Source organism: Coregonus clupeaformis, chromosome 1 (assembly GCF_020615455.1).
Source record: "Coregonus clupeaformis isolate EN_2021a chromosome 1, ASM2061545v1, whole genome shotgun sequence".
NCBI classification, from domain to species: Eukaryota; Metazoa; Chordata; class Actinopteri; order Salmoniformes; family Salmonidae; genus Coregonus; species Coregonus clupeaformis.
This window is the reverse complement of record NC_059192.1, coordinates 4,609,317-4,635,829: the sequence shown is the minus strand read 5'-3', so window position 1 is coordinate 4,635,829 and position 26,513 is coordinate 4,609,317. Positions and strand designations below refer to the sequence as shown.

Sequence of the window (26,513 nt, the reverse complement as noted above, 5' to 3'; positions counted from 1 at the left end):
CCATAAATCAACAGGAAAACGCTCATCCAGATGCAGCGCTCCTGGTGGCCGGGGACTTTAATGCAGGGAAACTTAAATCCGTTCTACCTAATTTCTACCAGCATGTTAAATGTGCAACCAGAGGAAAAAAAACTCTAGACCACCTTTACTCCACACACAGAGACGCATACAAAGCTCTCCCTCGCCCTCCATTTGGCAAATCTGACCACAACTCTATCCTCCTGATTCCTGCTTATAAGCAAAAACTAAAGCAGGAAGCACCAGTGACTCGGTTAATAAAAAAGTGGTCAGATGACGCAGATGCTAAGCTACAGGACTGTTTTGCTAGCACAGACTGGAACATGTTCCGGGAATCTTCAGACAGCATTAGGGAGTACACCACATCAGTCACTGGCTTCATCAATAAGTGCATCGATGATGTTGTCCCCACAGTGACCGTACGTACATACCCCAACCAGAAGCCATGGATTACAGGAAACATCCGCACTGAGCTAAAGGGTAGAGCTGCCGCTTTCAAGGAACGGGACTCTAACCCGGACGCTTATAAGAAATCCCGCTATGCCCTCCGACGAACCATCAAACAGGCAAAGAGTCAATACAGGACTAAGATTGAATCGTACTACACTGGCTCTGACGCTTGTCGGATGTGGCAGGGCTTGAAAACTATTACAGACTACAAATGGAAGCACAGCCGCGAGCTGCCCAGTGACACAAGCCTACCAGACGAGCTAAACCACTTCTATGCTCGCTTCGAGGCAAGCAACACTGAAGCATGCATGAGAGCACCAGCTGTTCCGGATGACTATGTGATCACGCTCTCCGTAGCCGATGTGAGTAAGACTTTTAAGCAGGTCAACATTCACAAGGCTGCAGGGCCAGACGGATTACCAGGACGTGTACTCCGAGCATGTGCTGACCAACTGGCAAGTGTCTTCACTGACATTTTCAACATGTCCCTGACTGAGTCTGTAATACCAACATGTTTCAAGCAGACCACCATAGTCCCCGTGCCCAAGGACTCTAAGATAACCTGCCTAAATGGCTACCGACCCGTAGCACTGACGTCTGTAGCCATGAAGTGCTTTGAAAGGCTGGTCATGGCTCACATCAACAGCATTATCCCAGAAACCCTAGACCCACTCCAATTTGCATACCGCCCTGACAGATCCACAGATGATGCAATCTCTATTGCACTCCACACTGCCCTTTCCCACCTGGACAAGAGGAAAACCTACGTGAGAATGCTTTTCATTGACTACAGCTCAGCATTCAACACCATAGTGCCCTCTAAGCTCATCACTAAGCTAAGGATCCTGGGACTAAACACCTCCCTCTGCAACTGGATCCTGGACTTCCTGACGGGCCGCCCCCAGGTGGTAAGGGTAGTTAACAACACATCTGCCACACTGATCCTCAACACGGGGGCCCCTCAGGGGTGCGTGCTCAGTTCCCTCCTGTACTCTCTGTTCACCCATGACTGCATGGCCAGGCACGACTCCAACACCATCATTACGTTTGCCGACGACACAACAGTGGTAGGCCTGATCACCGACAACGATGAGACAGCCTATAGGGAGGAGGTCAGAGACCTGGCCATGTGGTGCCAGGACAACAACCTCTCCCTCAATGTGACCAAGACAAAGGAGATGATTGTGGACTACAGGGAAAAAAAGAGGACTGAGCACGCCCCCATTCTCATCGACGGGGCTGTAGTGGTTCAGGTTGAGAGCTTCAAGTTCCTTGGTGTCCACATCACCAACGAACTATCATGGTCCAAACACACCAAGACAGTCGTGAAGAGGGCACGACAAAGCCTATTCCCCCTCAGGAGACTGAAAAGATTTGGCATGGGTCCTCAGATCCTCAAAAAATTCTACAGCTGCACCATCGAGAGCATCCTGACTGGTTGCATCACCGCCTGGTATGGCAACTGCTTGGCCTCCGACCGCAAGGCACTACAGAGGGTAGTGCGTACAGCCCAGTACATCACTGGGGCCAAGCTTCCTGCCATCCAGGACCTCTATACCAGGCGGTGTCAGAGGAAGGCCCTCAAAATTGTCAAAGACTCCAGCCACCCTAGTCATAGACTGTTCTCTCTGCTAACGCACGGCAAGCGGTACCGGAGTGCCAAGTCTAGGTCCAAAAGACTTCTCAACAGCTTCTACCCCAAGCCATAAGACTCCTGAACAGCTAATCATGGCTACCCGGACTATTTGCACTGCCCCCCCACCCCATCCTTTTTACGCTGCTGCTACTCTGTTAATTATTTATGCATAGTCACTTTAACTCTACCCACATGTACATATTACCTCAACTACCTCAACTAGCCGGTGCCCCCGTACATTGACTCTGCAACGGTACCCCCCTGTATATATAGCCTCCCTACTGTTATTTTATTTTACTTCTGCTCTTTTTTTTCTTAACACTTTTTTTGTTGTTGTTTTATTTTTACTTTTTTTGTTAAAAATAAATGCACTGTTGGTTAAGGGCTGTATGTAAGCATTTCACTGTAATGTCTGCACCGGTTGTATTCGGCGCATGTGACCAATACAATTTGATTTGATTTGATTCGTCTAAATAATCTACTGCTGCTCGTAATCACACAATTCTACGTGAGCCTTGACAGATTCTCGTCGTTTATGCAGAACCTGTCCACGAGATATTAATGTTGCACTGAAGCAAGTCTAATCTCAATTAATTTAGCATTGAGTTTATCTCAGACAAGAGGCAAGAGAGACATTACAGGTTTGTTTTGAATGTTGTTCGTTTCCTCAGAACAGGTAGAGAACTAACAGGTGAACAGGTAAATACAGGTATGTTTGTGATAGAGAAGGAACAGGTGAATAGAGAGACATTACAGAACAGGTAGAGAACTAACAGGTGAATAGAGAGACATTACAGAACCGGTAGAGAACTAACAGGTGAATAGAGGAGACATTACAGAACAGGTAGAGAACTAACAGGTGAATAGAGAGACATTACAGAACAGGTAGAGAACTAACAGGTGAATAGAGAGACATTACAGAACAGGTAGAGAACTAACAGGTGAATAGAGGAGACATTACAGAACAGGTAGAGAACTAACAGGTGAATAGAGGAGACATTACAGAACAGGTAGAGAACTAACAGGTGAATAGAGGAGACATTACAGAACAGGTAGAGAACTAACAGGTGAATAGAGGAGACATTACAGAACAGGTAGAGAACTAACAGGTGAATAGAGGAGACATTACAGAACAGGTAGAGAACTAACAGGTGAATAGAGGAGACATTACAGAACAGGTAGAGAACTAACAGGTGAATAGAGGAGACATTACAGAACAGGTAGAGAACTAACAGGTGAATAGAGGAGACAGTACAGAACAGGTAGAGAACTAACAGGTGAATAGAGAGACATTACAGAACAGGTAGAGAACTAACAGGTGAATAGAGGAGACATTACAGAACAGGTAGAGAACTAACAGGTGAATAGGTAAATATAGACCTACAGTTTGGACAAGCACGTACAGAGCAGGGCTGAGCCCCGAATGTTATCAAATTCTGGTGACGCCCCTTGGCAGAACAAACTTTAACTAATCAGAGTACAATATTTTAGCTGGTAACGTAACCAATTACAGATTTTTTTGCAATCAGATTAAATGTAATCAGTTACTCCCCCAACCCCGAATCGATAGGAGGCGGCAGGTAGCTTAGTGGTTAAGAGCGTTGTGCCAGTAAACGAAAGGTCGCTGGTTCTAGTCCCAGAGCCGACTGGGTGAAAAGTCTGTTGATGTGCCCTTGAGCAAGGCACTTAACCCTAATTGCTCCTGTAAGTCGCTCTGGATAAGAGCATCTGCTAAATGACTAAAATGAGTGGTTGAGGGAAGAGATGTTTCCACCCTAGCTAGCGTAGGTACAAGGAAGGTTCAGGTTGCTCCTTAAGGTCCTACAATGACTATATCATCGGTAAAATAATGAGCGCAGGATGTTTAAGGAAATATACGGAACATTTTATAAACATTTGTGCCTAACTACCTTTAGTAACATTTACAAATGTGATAGTAATAAATTTATAAACGGTGAGCTGTTTGTAAATGCCTTATAAATGGTTCATTACCATTTAAAATAAATTGTTACCAGCAATGTTGCAATTTATTTTGTGTGGATTATCAGTTTTCTAGTGTGTGAACAGATAAATAATCAGTCTTTTAATATTTTTATTTCATTTAATAGAAACAAACACCCGTACAGCGATATATATATATTTTTATAGTTCATTAAAATCCCATACAGAATGAGCAAGTATTTATGAGTAGCCATATTCAAAGTTAGTTTACAGATAGTGCAAAACTAGAACCTGAAATGTTCCTAGAAATGTGACAATATCACAGAAGAAAATATAATTATAAAAACGATTTCATCTCAAAACCATAATAGCATTCAGCTGTCACTGTCACTACTGGCGTTGGGGAGTCTAGTTGATTCACTACTGGCGTTGGGGAGTCTAGTTGATTCACTACTGGCGTTGGGGAGTCTAGTTGATTCACTACTGGCTTTGGGGAGTCTAGTTGATTCACTACTGGCGTTGGGGAGTCTAGTTGATTCACTACTGGCGTTGGGGAGTCTAGTTGATTCACTACTGGCTTTGGGGAGTCTAGTTGATTCACTACTGGCGTTGGGGAGTCTAGTTGATTCACTACTGGCGTTGGGGAGTCTAGTTGATTCACTACTGGCGTTGGGGAGTCTAGTTGATTCACTACTGGCGTTGGGGAGTCTAGTTGATTGCGAGGCACAGCCACTGGAAAGAGAAAACAAATCCAGTCAGACAGACAAACAGACAAACAGACAGTCTGTACATAATACTCCACGAGCTGGGTGAACAGTAGTGAAAACGCTGATGAAGGCTGTTGCCGAAACACGTCTGTTCTCTGACTGTTGGTGCTTCAGAAGACATTCAAACTTTAAGAATATGGCAGTGAGCGCAAGTTGTTCCTTTTTTCCAGTACATGCCTTTTGAACCCGGCACCCAAATACTTTTTGTTACCGTAAACGTTTGAGTTTAGCACGCCAATTCCTCATTCTATGAACAATGGCGACCAACATATTTAGTTAAACCACTGTACTATATAATAAAATTAGACAAACAGAAGTACATACCTGAGACACATCCAGCTCAATCTTCCCAGAGGCTTTGGTATCCAGAGTTTTAAACATCTCTGGTTGGGATTCAAAAACAGAAAGAGGTTATTAATCCAATGCAATGTTCAATTCATTGATCAATTACCAAACCAATCAACTAATCAGTCAAATCCAAGTTATTGTGCTGCTGAGACACACTGTTCAAAGATCTATATAATCTAAGTTTTGGAGGATGTTCCAGGAGCAATACACAAACCCATTATGTTCTGTATACTTTATGGACTTGTCTTTGCTTGATTACGTTTTGTTTTTCCGGTATGCACAGAGCCGCAACCGAAATTTCCCAACAGGGATAATAAAGTTGATAATAAGAGTTGTGTTATTGTTGAAATGACTTACTGAAGAGCATTTCAAGTCTGATGAGACAGTCCACGAAACAGTGAAAGTCGATGGCATAGTGGGCACTGGCATAACGATTCACTATGACCTGCAGCACTGCATTGTTGATCTGGAAGCCTGAGGAAAAGGACACGATCATAGAAAATACAATGAATATATTATATTAATATGGACACAACATTCCACATACCTGGTCTATCTACAGGGGGTACCTGGCCTATCCACAGGGGGTACCTGGTCTATCTACAGGGGGTACCTGGTCTATCTACAGGGGGTACCTGGTCTATCTACAGGGGGTACCTGGTCTATCCACAGGGGGTACCTGGTCTATCTACAGGGGGTACCTGGTCTATCTACAGGGGGTACCTGGTCTATCCACAGGGGGTACCTGGTCTATCTACAGGGGGTACCTGGTCTATCTACAGGGGGTACCTGGTCTATCTACAGGGGGTACCTGGTCTATCCACAGGGGGTACCTGGTCTATCTACAGGGGGTACCTGGTCTATCTACAGGGGGTACCTGGCCTATCCACAGGGGGTACCTGGTGTATAATAACTGGACTGATACAGCCATAACATTAGTTTTTAAACATTCCCGTGACAAATGTTGAGTGGCGATTCAAGCTTAGTGTTAATGTGTGTTACCTGCTTCTGTCAGAGCATCCCTCATCTCATGTGAACTCATAGTTCCGGAGCGGTCGGAGTCGTAACGCTTGAAAATTTCCTGAAGATACCAGAACAGAGAAACACACGTTACACAGTTAATACATACTGGGAGGAAATCCTCAATCTGAACTTCTATTTAAGTCAACATTTTCACTTAGTCATGCACTGATGTCAACGGTAGATTGATAGATGTCAAAGGAAGTTAGGATTCACCCAGGGGGTAAATAGTAGACTCATCACAGAATGATTTATTAAACTCAACCATACAGAATCCAGTGAGAACTGTACAAAAAAATAAATAATTCAGCACTCATACCATGTATTTCTGGATCTTCATCCAAAGCACGTGGAATTCAACCAGTCCCAATTTGGAATTTCCATTTTTCTGGAGACAGTTGTCAAGGTTTGTGACCTTAAGGTACAGGAAGGCCTCAAAAAGATGTCAATGGGTGTTCACTATGTGTGGCATGACTCGTATAGATTGATTGGTTCAAATATACGCTACCAGTCCAAAGTTTGGACACACCTACTCATTCCGCGGTTTTTCTTTATTTGTCCTATTTACTACATTGTAGAATAATAGTGGAGACATCAAAGCTATGAAATAACACATATGGCAGGGTTCTTCCATTCCGGTCCTGGAGGGCCGAAACACCTCTGTTTTTCATCCTCTCCTTCTAATCAGGGGCTAATTCAGACCTGGGACACCAGGTGAGTGCAATTAACTACCAGGTAGAAATAAAAAAACAGAAGTGTTTCGGCCCTCCAGGACCGGAATTGAAGAACCCTGACATATGGAATCATGTAGTAACCAAAAATGTATTAAACAAATCAAACTACATGTTATATTTTAGATTCTTCAAAGTAGCCACCGTTTGCCTTGATGACAGCTTTGCACACTCTTGGCATTCTCTCAACCAGCTTCACCTGGAATGCTTTTCCAACAGTCTTGAAGGAGTTCCCACATATGCTGAGCACTTGTTGGCTGCTTTTCCTTCCCTCTGCGGTCCAACTCATCCCAAACCATCTCAATTGGGTTGAGGTTCGGGGGGATTGTGGAGGCCAGGTCATCTGATGCAGCACTCCATCACTCTCCTTCTTGGTCAAATAGCCCTTCCACAGCCTGGAGGTGTGTTGGGTCATTGTCCTGGACTGTACATCAGGCATCATATAAACACTTTACTCCTTTTTGTGGGAAATGTCTAGCCTGGTCCCATATCTGGCTGTGCTGTTTTGCCAACTCCTGTGGTCATTGGGTTCAATAAGTCTAGCCTGGTCCCAGATCTGGCTGTGCTTTTCTGGCAACTCCTATGGTTTTATACTGTAGTTGGCAAGAAAGCACGAATAGATCTGGGACCAGGCTAAGTCTTATTGAACCCAATGACCACAGGAGTTGGCAAAACAGCACAAACAGATCTGGGACCAGGCTAGAAAACTGCATGGAGCAGTACAGACATTTTGTTTAGGTGTCAAATGAAGACATAGATATTAAAAGGAAATCGTTTTTCTAACTGTAAAGGATACATCTAGAAGACTGATAATGTGACGTCCAGTTTCAAGACTAAAACCATCGCTCTTGATATCGGCCCCTGGAAAACATTAGAATAATACAATGAGTTAAATAACATTAGTTCTAAGGCTCATTACATACTTTTATAATTTAATGTATTTTATTTATAAAGTTATTGAAAATGTCTTACTTTTAGCAAAAACTTTGTTCAGAATTTCAACAAGTTTGAAGACAGACACCTCTTCGTCCTGTTCATGAAATATAATATATTTTTTTCACGCAAAGCAGTCAGCTCAGTTCATTATTGTATGTAAAACTAGAGGGAACTTACATTGCCGGCGATCTGCTTGAACATATTCTTGAAATGGGGATCCACATCTTTCTCTGCCACTTTAGTCTGGAAAATAGATATTGATCAATAAGCATATTTTTGGACATATTATGTCAAAAAGACAGTCGTTCTGAATAGATTAATAATGTACTCTGGAATAAATAAGGGAACCTCTTAAGGAGGTCAACAGCTTACCTCCTTTACCTCTTCAGCAGCCACTGATCCCATTTCCCTGAAATAACACATTTAGTTTTAGTTGTACTCTTTATCCACTAGGTGGGGGTATCAGCTTGTAGATAAACAGTGCTATCAGAATCCATTGCGAGCTGTTCAAAGTTTTGATGACTAACGTCCTCCACATGTTGGCCCTGTCCAGAAACAACCTGTAGCCCTTTCCCCTAGGCACTTAATTAAAGAACCCCTTATCCCTTTCCCCTAGGCACTTCATGAAACAACCCCATTAGCACAGGGGTGGGCAAACCTTTTGGCTCAAGGGTCACATTGAGTTTTTGAGACCAAGTGAAGGGCCACATACTTTTTGCATGACAAAACATGTGAAGCCTTTATTCATTTTCACATTGACACGCAACTACCAGTGTATTGTAGGTGTACATATGCTTGCAGAACAATTCTACCCTTGTACAGTGCCTTGCAAAAGTATTAATCCCCCTTGGCGTTTTTCCTATTTTGTTGCATTACAACCTGTAATTTAAATTGATTTTTATTTGGATTTCATGTAATGGACATACACAAAATAGTCCAAATTGGTGAAGTGAAATGAAAAAAAAAAACTTGTTTCAAAACATTCTAAAAAATAAATAACGGAAAAGTGGTGTGTGCATATGTATTCACCCCCTTTGCTATGAAGCCCCTAAATAAGATCTGGTGCAACCAATCACCTTCAGAAGTCACATAATTAGTTAAATAAAGTCCACCTGTCTGCAATCTAAGTGTCACATGATCTGTCACATGATCTCAGTATATATACACCTGTTCTGAAAGGCCCCAGAGTCTGCAACACCACTAAGCAAGGGGCACCACCAAGCAAGCGGCACCATGAAGACCAAGGAGCTCTCCAAACAGGTCAGGGACAAAGTTGTGGAGAAGTACAGATCAGGGTTGGGTTATAAAAAAAATATCAGAAACTTTGAACATACCACGGAGTACCATTAAATCCATTATTAAAAAATGAAAAGAATATGGCACCCCAACAAACCTGCCAAGAGAGGGCCGCCCACCAAAACTCACGGACCAGGCAAGGAGGGCATTAATCAGAGAGGTAACAAAGAGACCAAAGATAACCCTGAAGGAGCTGCAAAGCTCCACAGCGGAGATTGGAGTATCTGTCCATAGGACCACTTTAAGCCATACACTCCACAGAGCTGGGCTTTACGGAAGAGTGGCCAGAAAAAAGCCATTGCTTAAAGAAAAAAATAAGCAAACACTTTTGGTGTTCGCCAAAAGCCATGTGGGAGACTCCCCAAACATATGGAAAAAGGTACTCTGGTCAGATGAGACTAAAATTGAGCTTTTTGCCCATCAAGGAAAACGCTATGTCTGGTGAAAACCCAACACCTCTCATCACCCCGAGAACCCCATCCAACTTGAAGGAGCTGGAGCAGTTTTGCCTTGAAGAATGGGCAAAAATCCCAGTGGCTAGATGTACCAAGGTTATAGAGACATACCCCAAGAGACTTGCAGCTGTAATTGCTGCAAAAGGTGGCTCTACAAAGTATTGACTTTGGGGGGGTGAATAGTTATGCACGCTCAAGTTTTCTGTTTTTTTTTGTCTTATTTCTTGTTTGTTTCACAAGAAAAAAAAACATTTTGCATCTTCAAAGTGGTAGGCATGTTGTGTAAATCAAATGATACAACCCCCCCCCAAAAAAAAATCCATTTTAATTCCAGGTTGTAAGGCAACAAAATAGGACAAATGCCAAGGGGGTGAATACTTTCGCAAGCCAATGTACCATCTCTACCCTTGTTTTTTGTGAACACATTTTTCACAAGATTTACATCATTTATAACATCACAGACAAACACTCACAGAGATCCTGCATCTCTACCCTTGTAAAGTACAATCAAACTTACAGTCACAATATGCAAACTTAATAATAGATAGATATTATATGACTGGAGACATTCAAAATGTAACAGCAGATGTTTAAAAAAATAAACAATTCTAAAATGGAACGGTCTGTTTTTGAAAGCATTCTAAGGAACAATTCTCATCTCCATTGTGAGCCATATTCACTGTTATCCAATCACCTCAGCCCAAATCTGACTGATTAGTTATTACCTGATTCCAAGTGCATTGCTGGATAAATCTCACTGCATAATCATCACCATGAAAAAAGCATAATCCTTGCCTACCCCAGTCACGGTTATTCGAGTCTTAATGTGAACAATGGGTCTGGTCACCTCTCTTGGCAAGGGCATCAAAGTCTGGTGTCATCTTTGATGTAGAGATTCTCAGAACAGCTGACAAGAGGTAATTTGTTAAATTTCACCTGTGACGGGATTTGTTGTAATTCATGACTGAGAACGTTTGTTCACACACATATGTGGACCTGAATAAAACAAGCATCCTTTGGTCGTGCTTTTTAATGTTTGGAAACTTTTGTTTCATTCAGTGAGCCATAGAACTGGTCTATTGTTGCTGTTTTGTACTTCTCCTTCAAAGAACTGTCACGTTGGATATCGATGAGCTCAATCTTGGTGAAGTCTGAGAAGCGGCAGGCAGGTCGATCAAAGTGCTACTGTGTGTCTCAGTGCGGCACTTCGATGTGGGCGCGTTCATTGCGGCCAGTGTCGGAAAATGAGCGAGAGACCGGCTGCTCATTTGTCTGGAGAACAACATAAGTTTGGCCTTGAATGCTTTGACATTGGAATATAGTTCATGCACAAAAACCCAATTTCCCTGCAGTTTCACATTTAGATCGTTCAGATGCCCCAATATGTCCACACCGAAAGCAAAGTCGCCCAGCCAGTCTGTGTCTTTCAACTCGGAGAAGTCGTCAGCTTTACCAACCGATCTCCCCTCTCAGTTCCGACACAGGGCGAAACACTTTTCCCAGGCTTAGCCAGCGCACATTTGAATGTTACAACAAGTCCTGGTGCTCTGCCTCTGTGACATTGAGCAGCTGAATGAACTGACGATGGTTAAGACGCCTTGCCCGTATAAAGTTGACAAGTTTTACAACCACTTTGACAACATTGTCCAGCTTTAACACACTTTTACACAGGGCTTCCTGATGAGACAGGACCATGCTTATTTTACTTTGTCTTGTAATCTTTTTAGTTTAGCCAATTTTTTTACCGGTTAGATTTGGTGATTCATCTGTTGTGACGTTTTTCAGTTTCCTCCACGGTAGATTCATTTTCTCCAAAGCAGGCAGACACCCTGTCATATAGGTCAGAGGTCAGAGCCCCTGGTTGTTCCCATCGTTGATTCCATCGCAAGAAGTTCCTCTGTCATTTCAAAGTTCTCATTTATTCCTCTGACAAAAATTAAAAGTTGAGCGGTGTCTCTGATGTTAGTACTCTCATCCAGTGCTATAGAAAAAAGATCGAAGCCATCTGCTTAGTTAGCATGCTTGCTTGAAAAAAAAAAAAAGACGATTGAGATTATATTCCTTCAAAATGCCAGCACTTTCTTGGCATATCACACATACCGTTTTATGTCCAATATTAGTACAAAAGTATTTTGCTGTCCATTCTTCTTTAAACACGTGACATTCAGAGTCCACTTTTCTCATTTTCGCAGCACTAATTTTTCACGTCAAAAGTCGTCAAGCAATGAAGTGGCAATGATGACTGAGCGCATTCTGAATCTGATTGTAGGCCCAAATACAGAGCGCGCTGCCAGGCTACAGCGCCATCTACTGGAGGTTGTTTGTACATCATGGAATTAGTCATTTTAGGCCAAAAATCGTAACTCAAATATAACAATATTGAATACATTAAAAAAATGTCTCGTGGGCTGGATTGAAGTTTCCGGCTGGCCGTACTTTGCCCCCCTTACCCTTAGCCCCTTTCCCCTAGGCACTTAATTGCCAACCCCTAGCTCCTTCCTTCCCCTAGGCACTCTTCATGGGCTAGACAGGACCATAGTGTCTAGGGACCCTTTCTTTCTAAAATTAGCCGCCGAAATTGTCACAACCCCTATCACCAGCCTGTTCAACCTCTCTTTAGTATCGTCTGAGATCCCCAGAGATTGGAAAGCTGCCGCGGTCATCCCCCTCTTCAAAGGGGGTGACACTCTAGATCCAAACTGTTACAGACCTATATCCATCCTGCCCTGCCTTTCGAAAGTATATTGAAAGCCAAGTTAACAAACAGATCACCGACCATTTAGAATCCCACCGTACCTTCTCCGCTATGCAATCTGGTTTCCGAGCTGGTCATGGGTGTACCTCAGCCACGCTCAAGGTCCTAAACGATATTATAACCGCGATCGATAAAAGACAGTACTGTGCAGCCGTCTTCATTGACCTGGCCAAGGCTTTTGACTCTGTCAATCACCGCATTCTTATTGGCAGACTAAATAGCCTTGGTTTCTCAAATGACTGCCTCGCCTGGTTCACCAACTACTTCTCAGATAGAGTTCAATGTGTCAAATCGGAGGGCCTGTTGTCTGGACCTCTGGCAGTCTCTATGGGGGTGCCACAGGGTTCAATTCTCGGTCCGACTCTATTCTCTGTGTATATCAATGATGTCGCTCTTGCTGCTGGTGACTCTCAGATCCGCCTCTACGCAGACGACACCATTTTGTATACATCTGGCCCTTCATTGGACACTGTGTTAACAAACCTCCAAACGAGCTTCAATGTCATACAACACTCCTTCCGTGGCCTCCAACTGCTCTTAAAACGCTAGTAAAACTAAATGCATGCTCTTCAATCGAACGCTGCTTGCACCCGCCTGCCCGACTAGAATCACTACTTTCGGCGGCTTCCTCACTATCTTTAAGCATCAGTTGTCAGAGCAGCTTACTGATCACTGCACCTGTACACAGCCCATCTGTAATTAGCCCACCCAACTACCTCATCCCCATATTGTTGTTTACATTGTTATTTATTTTGCTCATTTGCACCCCAGTGTCTCTATTTGCACATCATCTTCTGCACATCTATCACTCCAGTGTTAATACTAAATTATAATTGTGTAATTATTTTGCACTATGGCCTATTTAATGCCTTACCTCCATAGCTTACTACATTTGCACACACTGTATATAGATTTTCTATTGTATTTTTGACTGTACGTTTTGTTTATTCCATATGTAACTCTGTGTTGTTGTTGTTTTTAATCGCACTGCTTTGCTTTATCTTGGCCAGGTCGCAGTTGTAAATGAGAACTTGTTCTCAACTGGCTTACCTGGTTAAATAAAGGTGAAATAAAAAAAAAAGACTAGGAGTTGTTTCTAGACAGGACCATAGTGTCCAGGGGGTTAAGGACTAGGAGTTGTTTCTAGACAGGACCATAGTGTCCAGGGGGTTAAGGACTAGGAGTTGTTTCTAGACAGGACCATAGTGTCCAGGGGGTTAAGGACTAGGAGTTGTTACTAGACAGGACCATAGTGTCCAGGGGGTTAAGGTCTCCTGAGTGGCGCAGTGGTCTAAGGCACTGCATCGCAGTGCTAACTGTGCCACTAGAGATCCTGGTTCGAATCCAGGCTCTGTCGCAGCCGGCCGCGACCGGGAGACTCATGGGCGGCGCACATTGGCCCAGCGTCGTCCAGGGTAGGGGAGGGAATGGCCGGCAGGGATGTAGCTCAGTTGATAGAGCATGGCGTTTGCAACGCCAGGGTTGTGGGTTCGATTCCAACGGGGGGCCAGTATAAAAAAAAAACTAACTGTAAGTCGCTCTGGATAAGAGCGTCTGCTAAATGACTAAAATGTAAATGTAAATGTAAATGTTAAGGACTAGGAGTTGTTTCTAGACAGGACCATAGTGTCCAGGGGGTTAAGGACTAGGAGATGTTTCTAGACAGGACCATAGTGTCCAGGGGGTTAAGGACTAGGAGTTGTTTCTAGACAGGACCATAGTGTCCAGGGGGTTAAGGACTAGGAGATGTTACTAGACAGGACCATATTGTCCAGGGGGTTAAGGACTAGGAGATGTTTCTAGACAGGACCATAGTGTCCAGGGGGTTAAGGACTAGGAGATGTTTCTAGACAGGACCATAGTGTCCAGGGGGTTAAGGACTAGGAGTTGTTTCTAGACAGGACCATAGTGTCCAGGGGGTTAAGGACTAGGAGATGTTACTAGACAGGACCATATTGTCCAGGGGGTTAAGGACTAGGAGATGTTTCTAGACAGGATCATAGTGTCCAGGGGGTTAAGGACTAGGAGTTGTTTCTAGACAGGACCATAGTGTCCAGGGGGTTAAGGACTAGGAGATGTTTCTAGACAGAACCATAGTGTCCAGGGGGTTAAGGACTAGGAGTTGTTACTAGACAGGACCATAGTGTCCAGGGGGTTAAGGACTAGGAGTTGTTTCTAGACAGGACCATAGTGTCCAGGGGGTTAAGGACTAGGAGTTGTTACTAGACAGGACCATAGTGTCCAGGGGGTTAAGGACTAGGAGTTGTTACTAGACAGGATCATAGTGTCCAGGGGGTTAAGGACTAGGAGATGTTTCTAGACAGGACCATAGTGTCCAGGGGGTTAAGGACTAGGAGATGTTTCTAGACAGGACCGTAGTGTCCAGGGGGTTAAGGACTAGGAGTTGTTACTAGACAGGACCATAGTGTCCAGGAGGTTAAGGACTAGGAGATGTTTCTAGACAGGATCATAGTGTCCAGGGGGTTAAGGACTAGGAGTTGTTTCTAGACAGGACCATAGTGTCCAGGGGGTTAAGGACTAGGAGATGTTTCTAGACAGGACCGTAGTGTCCAGGGGGTTAAGGACTAGGAGTTGTTACTAGACAGGACCATAGTGTCCAGGGGGTTAAGGACTAGGAGATGTTTCTAGACAGGATCATAGTGTGTGGTTAAAGGTGAACAAACGTACCTGGTGGCAACATGTTTCTCTGAGAACACTCTGAGGATGAAGCTCCCATTCTTGTGAGGCTGGAAGGTGGAGGGGATGATGACATACTTCCCGGGGGGAAGGCAGAAACGGTCACACACCTAAATACAAAACAAATCAAATCAAATCAAACTTGAATTAAAGTTCAATTGTAGAGTAAGGTTTCAGGATAACAGGCTAGTTCCATTCAATGAAAAAGTAAGGTTTCAGGATAACAGCCTGGTTTCCCTTCAATTATATTTATTGTTGACATGTTTTTGGAGCAAGCTCCTTCAAATCAAAGCATTCTTTCTTTAAAGCGTAATTAAAATTGTAACACGCTTTTTACAGTAAAATAAATAAAATGGTGGCGATGAAAAGCGAAGCCGACCTCTCTGGTGTTAATGAAGGTGCTGCTCATGGCTACGTGTTTCTGTCTCAGCAGCACGTCTGCTCCCAGGTGGATGTTAGACTGACCCTTATACTGACGAAGTGGAGGAAAGCGGGAGAGAGATCAATGTCCTCAGAAAACCATTCATCATGGTGCAGTTGATGTGAAAATATATCAATACAAATAAATAAAAAAGATTCAGATAAGAACATCAGAATGTGTACGTGTACCAACCATGAGTGATAAAGAAATAGGATATCGTATAATGCACAGAGCAGGCAGCCTCATTACAGACTGAACTGGATTAATCTATTTGCTCCATTCGCTTGAATTGATTGATGAATACAAACCTCATCAGGAACCTGTAAGAGAAAAGCAAGAACAAGAGTTGGAAATCATCTTATATGAATCCTATTGAATTATATTAACATTGAATTATATTAACACTGAATTACATTAACTGCCCAGAACAGAGTATGATGGAGCAGAGTAGTTGATTGATGGTCTATGCTTCATCAGGAGCAATGGGCCTATTTAAGTAATATTGGTGTAATCAAATCCAATCACATGTTATTTGTCACACGCGCCGAATACAACAGGTGTAGACCTTACAGTGAAATGCGTACTTACAAGCCCTTAACCAACAATGCAGTTTTAAGAAAAATAGAGTTAAGAAAATAATTTATAAATAAACTCAAGTTTAAAAAAGAATAACCCCCCCAAAAAAGTAACACAATAAAATAGCCATACTGAGGCTATATGCAGGGGGAGGGGGGAGTGACTATGCATGCCTTATAGATGGCAAACCCGATGGCGGTGAGGTCTTCTCCCAACTGGCGGTTGCGACGTCCATCTTTCTGCATCAGGCCCACCAGGAAAGTGCAGCCGTCCACCCCATCCAGAGGGTCATCGTCCACATCCTCCAGACACACCAGGAACTGGGGGTTGGAGCAGAACGTGGCTGGAAGGAAACCACACAGGAGGGAAATCAGTGTCCCGAAGTAGTTTAGGGGTTTTAGTGCCTTGCTCAAGGGCAAAACGAGAGGAAATGGCATCTAGGATACATCGAAATGTAACCCAACCAGCGATAGACTTCCCCATGCTCATTCTGCAGTATGGGGGGGCTCAGAAATAAACATGAACAAAGTCTCCAAAAACACCCAAATATACTGAACAAAAATATAAACGCAACATGCAACAATTGAAAAGATTTGACTGAGTTACAGTTCATATAAGGAAATCAGTCATTTGAAATAAATTCATTAGGCCCTAATCTATGGATTTCACGACAGAGAATACAGACATGCATCCGTTGGTCACAGATACCTTTAAAAAACAAGTAGTCAGTATCTGGTGGACCGCCATTTGCCTCATGCAGTGCGACACATCTCCTTCGTCTAGAGTTGCTCAGGCTGTTGATTTTCACTTGTGGAATGTTGTCCCACTCCTCCTCAACAGCTGTGCGAAGTTGCTGGATACTAGCGGGAACTGGAACACGCTGTTGTACACGTCGATCCAGAGCATCCCAAACATGCTCAATGGGTGACATTTCTGGTGAGTATGCAGGCCATGGAAGAACTGGGACATTTTCAGCTTCCAGGAATTGTGTACAGATCCTTTGCGACATGGGGCTGTGCATTATCATGCTGAATCATGAGGTTATGGCGGAGGATGAATGGCACGACAATGGGCCTCAGGATCTCGTCACGGTATCTCTGTGCATTCAAATTGCCATCGATAAAATGCAATTGTGTTTGTTGTCCGTAGCTTATGCCTGCCCATACCATAACCCCACTGCCACCATGGGGAACTCTGTTCACAACGTTGACATCAGCAAACCGCTCGCCCACACAACGCCATACACATGGTCTGCGGTTGTGAGGCCGGTTGGACGTACTGCCAAATTCTCAAAAATGACGATAGAGGGGGATTATGGTAGAGATATGAACATTAACAGCTGGTAACAGTTCTGGCGGACACCTCTGCAGTCAGCATGCCAATTGCACGCTCCCTCAATATTTGTGGCATTGTGTTGTGTGACAAAACTGCACATTTTACAGTGGCCTTTTATTGTCCCCAGCACAAGGTGCACCTGTGTAACGATCATGCTGTTTAATCAGCTTCTTGATATTATCTTGGCAAAGGAGAAATGCTCACCAACAGGGATGTAAACAAATTTGTGCACCAAATTTGAGAGAAACTAAGCGTTTTGTGAGTATGGAAAATATCATGGGACTAACACTTTACATGTTGCGTTTATATTTTTGTTCATCCTTTTAGAAACATAAACACTCTGAGTATAGTGATGCAGGTCTTTAGATGTTGTTCACATGAAATTGTGTCATTCTGAACTTTATGCGCAACGTTATATTCAATTTTGTATAACTCAGGCTGTTTTCCCCGGGACCAGCTGTGCCATTCTCCATGTAGCCTAGAGAATGGACAGAGAAATATCGCTCGACTCGCCTAGCGGTTAAGAGCGTTGTAACCCGAAAGGTTGCTAGTTTCGATTCCATGAGCCGACTAGGTGAAAAATCTGACGATGTGCCCTTGAGCAAGGTACTTAACCCTAATTGTTCCTGTAAATATATTATTATATGTAAGTCGCTTTGAAGAAGAGTGTCTGCAAAATGACTAAACTGTAAATGTAAACAAAATGGAATATAACATTGCCAATAAAGTTTGGAATGACACAAAGACCTGCATCACTATACTGAGAGCGTTTCTAAAAGGATGTACTTAGGTGTTTAAAAAATAAATAAAAAAACATGTTTCTTTTGAGCCCTCATACTGCAGAACAAGCATAAGGAAGTCTATCGCTGGTTGGGGCAAGTTTCTCAAAAAAACAAGTGAAATTGCAACAACAACAACAAAAATAATCTCTGGACACTTTTATAACATGCCATTTAAATTACATACAAAATACAGATTTGGTTGTAAAAAAATAAACTGTGGTCCTCTGTAGCTCAGCTGGTAGAGCACCGCGCTTGTAACGCCAAGGTAGTGGGTTCGATCCCCGGGATCACCCATACACAAAAAAAATTATGCACGCATGACTATAAGTCGCTTTGGATAAAAGCGTCTGCTAAATGGCATATTATTATTATTAAACTATTCAGACTGTTTGTGGGGATTTACCTGCATGGTTCCTGCAGCCTCCAGCGGTAGACCCAACCCTCCATGTACCTTTGTACTGGCAGTGGTTCCAGTGACCCACCTCATCACTGGTCAGTGTGTCCGGAGTCAGGTTACAGATCTCCAGCTTGGAGAACTGACGCACAAAGTCTGAATAGGACATCCTGGAGACAGAGAGACAGAGCATAGCCTGGATGAACCAGAGTGAACACGGTGCAGACCACGGTTTCACTTCAAAACAACAGGTGAAATAATTTTGGATGCCAAGCTAAGAACTGCCTTACAGAAGGACATCCTGGAGACTCTAGTGGAAGCATCAGCATCGGCCGAACACCTTGATGAAGGTGTTAGCCGATACGCGTTGGTGTATTTTAATAATAATGACTTAGCCCACAAAATAAAGGCTTTTTAAATGCCACTTGGCACCCATTTGTGGTTATAATTTTTCCCCTTTTCCTTTTCTACAAATGCCGTATCTTAATTTGATCGTCCTGTTGATGCAGGAATGTTCCTGCAAGGCAGGAAATGCAAACTCGTAGTAATTTCTAGGTTCAAAAAGGCTTCTAAAGTTTGTAATTTCCACTTTAAAATGTCAGACTTGATTTGGAAGAATGTATCAACCCCTACACCACTATTATTATAATTCCCATTTCCTGTTGCTGCAGGATTATTTTCCTGCTGTAGCAAACTGACTCAAATTAAAAGGGTCCAGCAGTAGTACTATTTCCCCTACAGGAGAACCTGTGGTTGTTCTAAATGTTTAAATATTTTACGTGGCTCAGTTGATAGAGCATGGTGCTTGGAACGCCTGGGTTGTGGGTTCGATTACCACGGGGGACTAGTACGAAAAAGTGCGGAAAATGTACGCTAAAGCTAAAGCTAGCTAAATGACTAAAATGCAGTGGTGTAAAGTACTTAAGTAAAAATACTTTAAAATACTACTTAAGTACTAGTTTTTTTGCCAACTTTTACTTTTACTTCACCACATTCCTAAAGAAAATAATGTAATTTTTACTCCATACATTTTCCCTGACACCCAAAAGTACTTGTTACATTTTGACAGGAAAATGGTCCAATTCACATACGTATCAAGATAACAGCCCTGGTCATCCCTTCTGCATCTGATCTGCCAGACTAATTAAACACAAATGCTTCATTTGAAAATGATGTCTGAGTGATGGAGTGTGCCCTTGGCTATCCGTCAATAACAATACATTTAAAAATGGTGCCGTCTGGCTTAATATAAGGAATTTGAAATGATTTATACTTTTAGTTTTACTTTTGATACTTAAGTACATTTTAGCAATTCCATTTACTTTTGATACTTAAGTATATTTAAAACCAAATACTACCAAAATTAGACTTTTACTCAGGTAGTGTTTTACTGGGTGACTTTCACTTTTACTTGAGTCATTTTCTATTAAGGTATCTTTACTTTTAATCAAGTATGTCAATTGAATACTTTTTCCACCACTGCTAAAATGTAAATGTACATTTAAGCAGGGAGTCATGCTGAGACCCCGGTATCTTTTGCAGATGAGCCCTGCATGAACATATCGATAAACAACTAGTACACTATTCTGAAAGTATTCAGACTCCTTGGCTTTTTGCTATGAGACTCGAAATTGAGCTAAGGTGCATCCTGTTTCCATTGATCATCCTTGAGATGTTTCTACAAGTCCACCTGTGGTGTCCACCTGTGGTGAATTCAATTGATTGGACATGATTTGGAAAGGCACACACCTGTCTATATAAGGTCCCACAGTTGACAGTGCATGTCATAGCAAAAACCAAACCATGAGGTCAAAAGAATTGTCCGTAGAGCTCCGAGACAGGATTGTGTCGAGGCACAGATCTGGGGAAGGGTACCAAAAAATGTCTGCAGCATTGAAGGTCCCAAAGAACACAGTGGCCTCCATCATTCTTAACATTTACATTTACATTTTAGTCATTTAGCAGACGCTCTTATCCAGAGCGACTTACAGTTAGTGAGTGCATACATTATTAATTTTTTATTTTTCATACTGGCCCCCCGTGGGAATCGAACCCACAACCCTGGCGTTGCAAACGTCATGCTCTACCAACTGAGCTACATCCCTGCCGGCCATTCCTCTCTACCATGGGCCACATTGTGCGCCGCCCCATGGGTCTCCAGGTCGCGGCCGGCTACGACAGAGCCTGGATTCGAACCAGGATCTCTAGTGGCACAGCTAGCACTGCGATGCAGTGCCTTAGACCACTGCGCCACTCGGGAGGAAGAAGTTTGGAACCACCAAGACTTTTCCTAGAGCTGGCCGCCCGGCCAAACTGAGAAATCGGGGGAGAAGGGCCTTGGTCAGGGAGGTGACCAAGAACCCGATGGTCACAGAGCTCCAGAGTTCCTCTGTGGAGATGGGAAACCTTCCAGAAGGACAACCATCTCGGCATCCCTCCACCAATCAGGCCTTTATGGTAGAGTGGTCAGACGGAAGCCACTCCTCAGTAAAAGGCACATGACAGCCCGCTTGGAGTTTGCCAAAAGGCACCTAAAGACAAGATTCTCTGGTCTGATGAAACCAAGATTGAACTTTGGCCTGAATGCCAAGCGTCACGTCTGGAGGAAACCTGCCACCATCCTTACGGTGAAGCATGGTTGTGGCAGCATCATGCTGTGGGGATGTTTTTCAGCGACAGGGACAGGGAGACTGGTCAGGATCGAGGGAAAGATGAACAGAGCAAAGTACAGAGAGATCCTTGATGAAAACCTGCTCCAGAGCGCTCAGGACCTCAGACTGGGGCGAAGGTTCACCTTCCAACAGGACAACGACCCTAAGCACACAGCCAAGACAACGCAGGAGTGGCTTCGGGTCAAGTCTGAATGTCCTTGAGTGGCCCAGCCAGAGTCCGCAGGAGTGCTTGTAGCGTCATACCCAAGAAGACTCGAGGCTGTAATCACTGCCAAAGGTGCTTCAACAAAGTATTGAGTAAATGGTCTGAATACTTATGTAAATGTGATATTTTCTGTGTTTTATTTTTTATAAATTTGCAAACAAATCTAAAAACCTGTTTTTGGTTTGTCATTATGGTTTATTGTGTGTAGATTGATGAGAGGGAAAAAAATTATGTAATCCATTTTAGAATAAGGCTGTAACGTAACAAAATGTGGAAAAAGTCAAGGGGTCTGAATGCTTTCCAAATGTACTGTATGTACACATCAATAACACAATACATGAAAAGCAAACACAAAACATGGAAAAACAAAACACAATCATATGAAACAAACACATTGTTCAGTAAGAAGGCCTTCTAACATCCGTCTGAATAGCCCTAGAGGCACCAACTCCACCAGCTTTAAAGGAGTTTTGGAGATCAGTCCACGGGAGATGCGCAAAAAAAACTAAAAGCAGATTTACTTAACTTGGTGGAGATTGAAGGGATCTCCAGGGGTTAGCCATCCCCGAGTCCGGGTCTGGGAACTTATACGTCTGAAGGTTAACAATGGAGGTAAGGTATGGCGGAAGTTTATGCAAGAGGGCTTTATAGACAAAAAAGAGCGCAATGCATCGATCTACGAGACTTCAAAAAGGGGCCAACCTACTTTCTGATACAAAATGCTGAACCTTTCGCCGGTAAGAAATCGCGCTACGATGAACTGCGTCGCCATAGTCCATATCCAGAATGAATGTTGACTGAATGATTTGTTTTCTGCTATTTAACAAAAGACAGGACCTGTTCCTATAGAAGAAGCCCATTTTAATTCTTAATTTCTTAACTAACTCATCAACATGCTTTTTGAAAAGATAGCTTTTCATCAATCCAGATGCCCAGATATTTTTAAGCGGGGACACGATCAATGAGGGCACCAACCAAAGTACGTATACATAAATCATCAGATACATTATTTTACGTGATTTGGAAAATAACATATACTTGGTTTTACCTGCATTAAGTACCGATTTCAGTTCAACAAATGCTTTCTGCAGGGCAATAAAGGCAGATTGAAGCTCTGCATGAGCCTGGTCAGCTGTGGGAGCAATAGCATGCACGATAGTGTCATCTGCATACAGGTGAATTTTATTTAAACACATTTTACAGATTAACCAATAGTGTTAGTGTAAATAGTGAAAATAACAGGACCATCCTTTGTCGTGTCCATAAAACCTCATTAAACACCATTAGTAAATACACACTGTGTTCTGGGGCGGCAGGTAGCTTAGTGGTTAAGAGCGTTGTGCCAGTAACCGAAAGGTTGCTGGTTCTAATCCCCCGAGCCGACTAGGTGAAAAATCTGCCGATGTGCCCTTGAGCAAGGCACTTAACCCTAATTGCTCCTGTAAGTCACTTTGGATAAGAGCTAAATGACTAAAATGTTCTTTAAATGATTTTCAAACCAGCTACACACAGCCTGGTCCAGGCCAATTTATAAAAAGCCTCTGTATAATTATTGAGGCTTTAGACAGGTCAATAAAAAGGGCTGCACAGTGTTTCTTCTTATCCAAACTATTAAGAACATCGTTTAAAACCAAAGACGTAGCAGAAATAGTGCTATGACCTACTCTACAACTTAACTGGTGAAGATTTAGTATACATTTTTAAGTTGAAAGGGATCTAAGTTGAGTATTTAAAAAGGTTTTTCAAATGTTTGCTAGGCAAGAGAGTTTGGAAATGGGCCGATTAATTACACGGGCCACCACCTTTGTGAAGGGGGAGTATATGGGCCTCCTTCCAGACCCTGGGGATGGTACCAGAAATAATTATTAGGTAAAAAATATGTGTTAAAAAATGCTGCAGCAAGAAAGGATCAAGCATTTCAGCCCCGGTGGATTACTTTACATCAATCTTGTGCATCTAGGAAATAACAAGTAGAAAGTTGTTGAAATGAAAACAAAGACTCACTAGAAGTTGACAGAACTTCCATCGAACCATCTAGAGTCTGGGAGAGGGGCAGGCAGTTGACTGGCTGACCAGGGTCAATTAAACCACCTTTTTTGTTTTTTTTCAAATAAAAAGCCTGCTGAGATCAAATGCTGATTAAGAGCATCACTTATCTCATATTTTTCAGTAAGCAGAGAAGGAGAGGAATTTATACGCTTCAGTGCATTAACTGCTTTACAAAATCTAGACGGATCACCAGCAGAGTCTGAGACAGAACATAGAAAGTAGCTAGATTTCGTTTTCTTGATTGAGGAAGCGAAATCTATTTCTCAATTGACTGAAAAATCTGCCAATCGGCTATAGAGTCAGTATTTCTAGCCTTGGCCCATGCCTGATTTCTTATCATAAAAATATCTAAAAGTTCTATAGAGAACCAAGGATTTGTTCAATTTTTTACTCTACGGCGTTTAAAGGGTGCGTTTGCCTGCCAGAGAGATAAAAATAGATGAGAACAATTCTGAAGCGCTCCTGCTATTTCTTTTTCGTCAAACATCTCAGCAATATTGACAATACTGGGAGGGAACCCCACACAGGAGGGTTAATAATACAGTACAGAACTGGGAGGGAACACAGGAGAGTTAACAATACAGAACAAATGCTCTATTATACATTTATTTACATTTTAGTCATTTAGCAGACGCTCTTATCCAGAGCGACTTACAGTTAGTGGTGCATACATTATTATTATATATATTTTTTTTCATACTGGCCCCCCATGGGAATCAAACCCACAACCCTGCCATTGCAAACGCCATGCTCTACCAACTGAGCTACACACTATGCACTGAATTTATAACGCTATTGTGCATCTTGCCCATAAAGTGGCGGTAGGTAGAACAGGGTGTCAAGACACTTCCATACAAATTAAATAAATATCTTGTACATCCTTGGCATAAAGACAGACCAGGGGGTCACAGAATTGTACACAAAAAATGTAGAAACATCTGGTAAGACTTTTTTGAAAACCACCAAACTCATAACACCTTCATGCCAAACTCCTTCATTAAGCGTAATAAAATGTGTCATAACTTATGAGAAGGACTAACTCTTAATTACACAGTACCATCCCCAGGTTATGCACAAGGGGCAGGGGGCCGACTTACCAGAACTCCCCATCCTCAGCAACATTATCCAGCTTCAGTTTCTCATCGGGATGGACATATTTCCATTCACTGGAGCTGATAAAGGGAATACAGCAGTCAATGTAAATAGTGGTCTGCACAGGTGATCATGGTCTATGCAGTATACAGAGAGCTATTCCGCTCTCAGTATTGTTTGGTGTTGGTCTTCCTTGTAGACACAGTGGGCATGTAGTAGCCTGTTCCCAGACCTGTTTGTGCTGTCTTGCCAACTCCTTTGGTGACAATGACCATAGAAGTTGGCAAGACAGCAGAAACAGATCTGGGGCCAGGCTGTAGAGCTTGTTGGGCTTGAAGTCTATCTGTATGGAAGTCACCATCATTCCCTCACCTATCACTCCAGGGCCCAGTCCACTCCACCTGTCCCCAGGGGTTCCTGATGCGAATCAGCTGGACCGGGTCTCCGTGGAGATGGACCTGGACAGAGGACAGGACTCACTTAGGCCTGTGAATCTTATTAAACACACTCAGTACTGTGTTTTTCCCAATATTTTTGTGGTTTTATTGAAAGGGTGGGACAGTCAAGGGAAGACAGAAAATGTAGAAGTGCCCATCAGAGAGACAGATGAACCTGGTGTTAGGACCATCAGAAAGACAGATGAACCTGGGGTTGGTGCCAATCAGAAAGGTAGATGAACCTGGGGTTGGTGCCCATCAGAAAGGCAGATGAACCTGGGGTTAGTGCCCATCAGAAAGGTAGATGAACCTGGGGTTGGTGCCCATCAGAAAGACAGATGAACCTGGGGTTAGTGCCCATCAGAAAGACAGATGAACCTGGGTTGGTGCTCATCAGAAGGCAGATGAACCTGGGGTTAGGCCAATCAGAAAGGTAGATGAACATACAGTTATGAATATAACTACTGTCGTAATCACATTCCGAGGGTAAACCTCCAGTCGTCAAATTCAACCATTCAGGGCCCAAAACCATTAATACCATATCTGTGACCAGGGTTATCTGGGCCAACGGGGAACCACCAGAACCAGAATCAACAACAGAACCCTCCTGATGGACCCTCTCCATGGTGGCCTCAATCAGGTCCAACGGGGAAAAAATGCATATCATGTCTGAGGCAACTGATACGCCAAAGCATCCGAGCAAGATAACGGGCCAGATTTAGGAGAGAGAGAGAGAGAGAGACTGCGTCCCTCCCTGCCTGTTGATGTAGCCACTGCCGTCCTGTTATCAGACCATACCAACACATACTGTCCCTCCTGCATCGGAGGGAAGCGCCACAGCGGCAGCAAAACAGTCAGTAGCTATAGGTTGATTGATATGCAGCACCCTTTGCGCTGTTGACCAAATCCCTCATTTCGAGTAGCCCACACACAGCTCTCCCCAGCCCTGCGGGAACTACCCAGCCCATGAGAACCCCCTGCAACAACAGTCACGGGTCCCTCCAAGGAGTCAACGCCCTTTAGGCACAACCGTGTGTCTGAATGTGGAGAAGGAAGTATGTTTATTATGCCCACACCTGGACGATACTGCACTCTCGATAACCCTGAACACCAAAGAACCTTGGGTAGAAACAATGTGCTTTCATGGTACTGCCATTCTGATACTCTGAACACTGCCAGAGAAACCGGAATGAGCCTCACTCAGCTTGAATGACACCCCTATCAACTTTGACCACCACTGCTGTTCTATACCGGCCTCAGACAACCCCATTCCCGAGGTCGCTTCACCGGAAAAACCCTTCGCTAAGAAGATCCAATCTTACTCACAAAGTCAACCCAAAGCCTAATGGAAGTTCAACCCAGCCAGACACAATGGTGACACACGAACTGGTCCGAGCCAAAGCCACATGAGCGTGTTTCCACCCCAGGCAAACAGGACGGGACTCATACATTTTTGAAATTACTCTTACCACTAGCCATCTTACTCAAGCAGGTAAGCAT

The 26,513-nt window shown here is 43.3% G+C and overlaps 1 protein-coding gene across 1 annotated transcript in view; it reads right to left on the bottom strand.

The window, feature by feature from the left end:
• Positions 1-4,182: 4,182 nt before the first annotated feature.
• LOC121580572 (calpain-2 catalytic subunit) overlaps positions 4,183-26,513 on the bottom strand; it is a 38,382-nt gene continuing 16,051 nt past the window's right edge. The window contains exons 7-22 of the mRNA XM_041895559.2: positions 24,949-25,034; positions 24,582-24,656; positions 18,568-18,728; positions 16,221-16,390; positions 15,780-15,791; positions 15,430-15,522; positions 15,042-15,160; positions 8,220-8,256; positions 8,025-8,090; positions 7,884-7,941; positions 7,708-7,772; positions 6,500-6,568; positions 6,163-6,241; positions 5,518-5,634; positions 5,137-5,195; positions 4,183-4,777 (exon numbers count right to left, since the gene is read on the bottom strand). Coding sequence (XP_041751493.1) covers positions 4,754-4,777; positions 5,137-5,195; positions 5,518-5,634; positions 6,163-6,241; positions 6,500-6,568; positions 7,708-7,772; positions 7,884-7,941; positions 8,025-8,090; positions 8,220-8,256; positions 15,042-15,160; positions 15,430-15,522; positions 15,780-15,791; positions 16,221-16,390; positions 18,568-18,728; positions 24,582-24,656; positions 24,949-25,034 — 1,290 coding nt within the window. The 3' untranslated portion in view covers positions 4,183-4,753. The remainder of the gene's footprint in view (positions 4,778-5,136; positions 5,196-5,517; positions 5,635-6,162; positions 6,242-6,499; positions 6,569-7,707; positions 7,773-7,883; positions 7,942-8,024; positions 8,091-8,219; positions 8,257-15,041; positions 15,161-15,429; positions 15,523-15,779; positions 15,792-16,220; positions 16,391-18,567; positions 18,729-24,581; positions 24,657-24,948; positions 25,035-26,513) is intronic.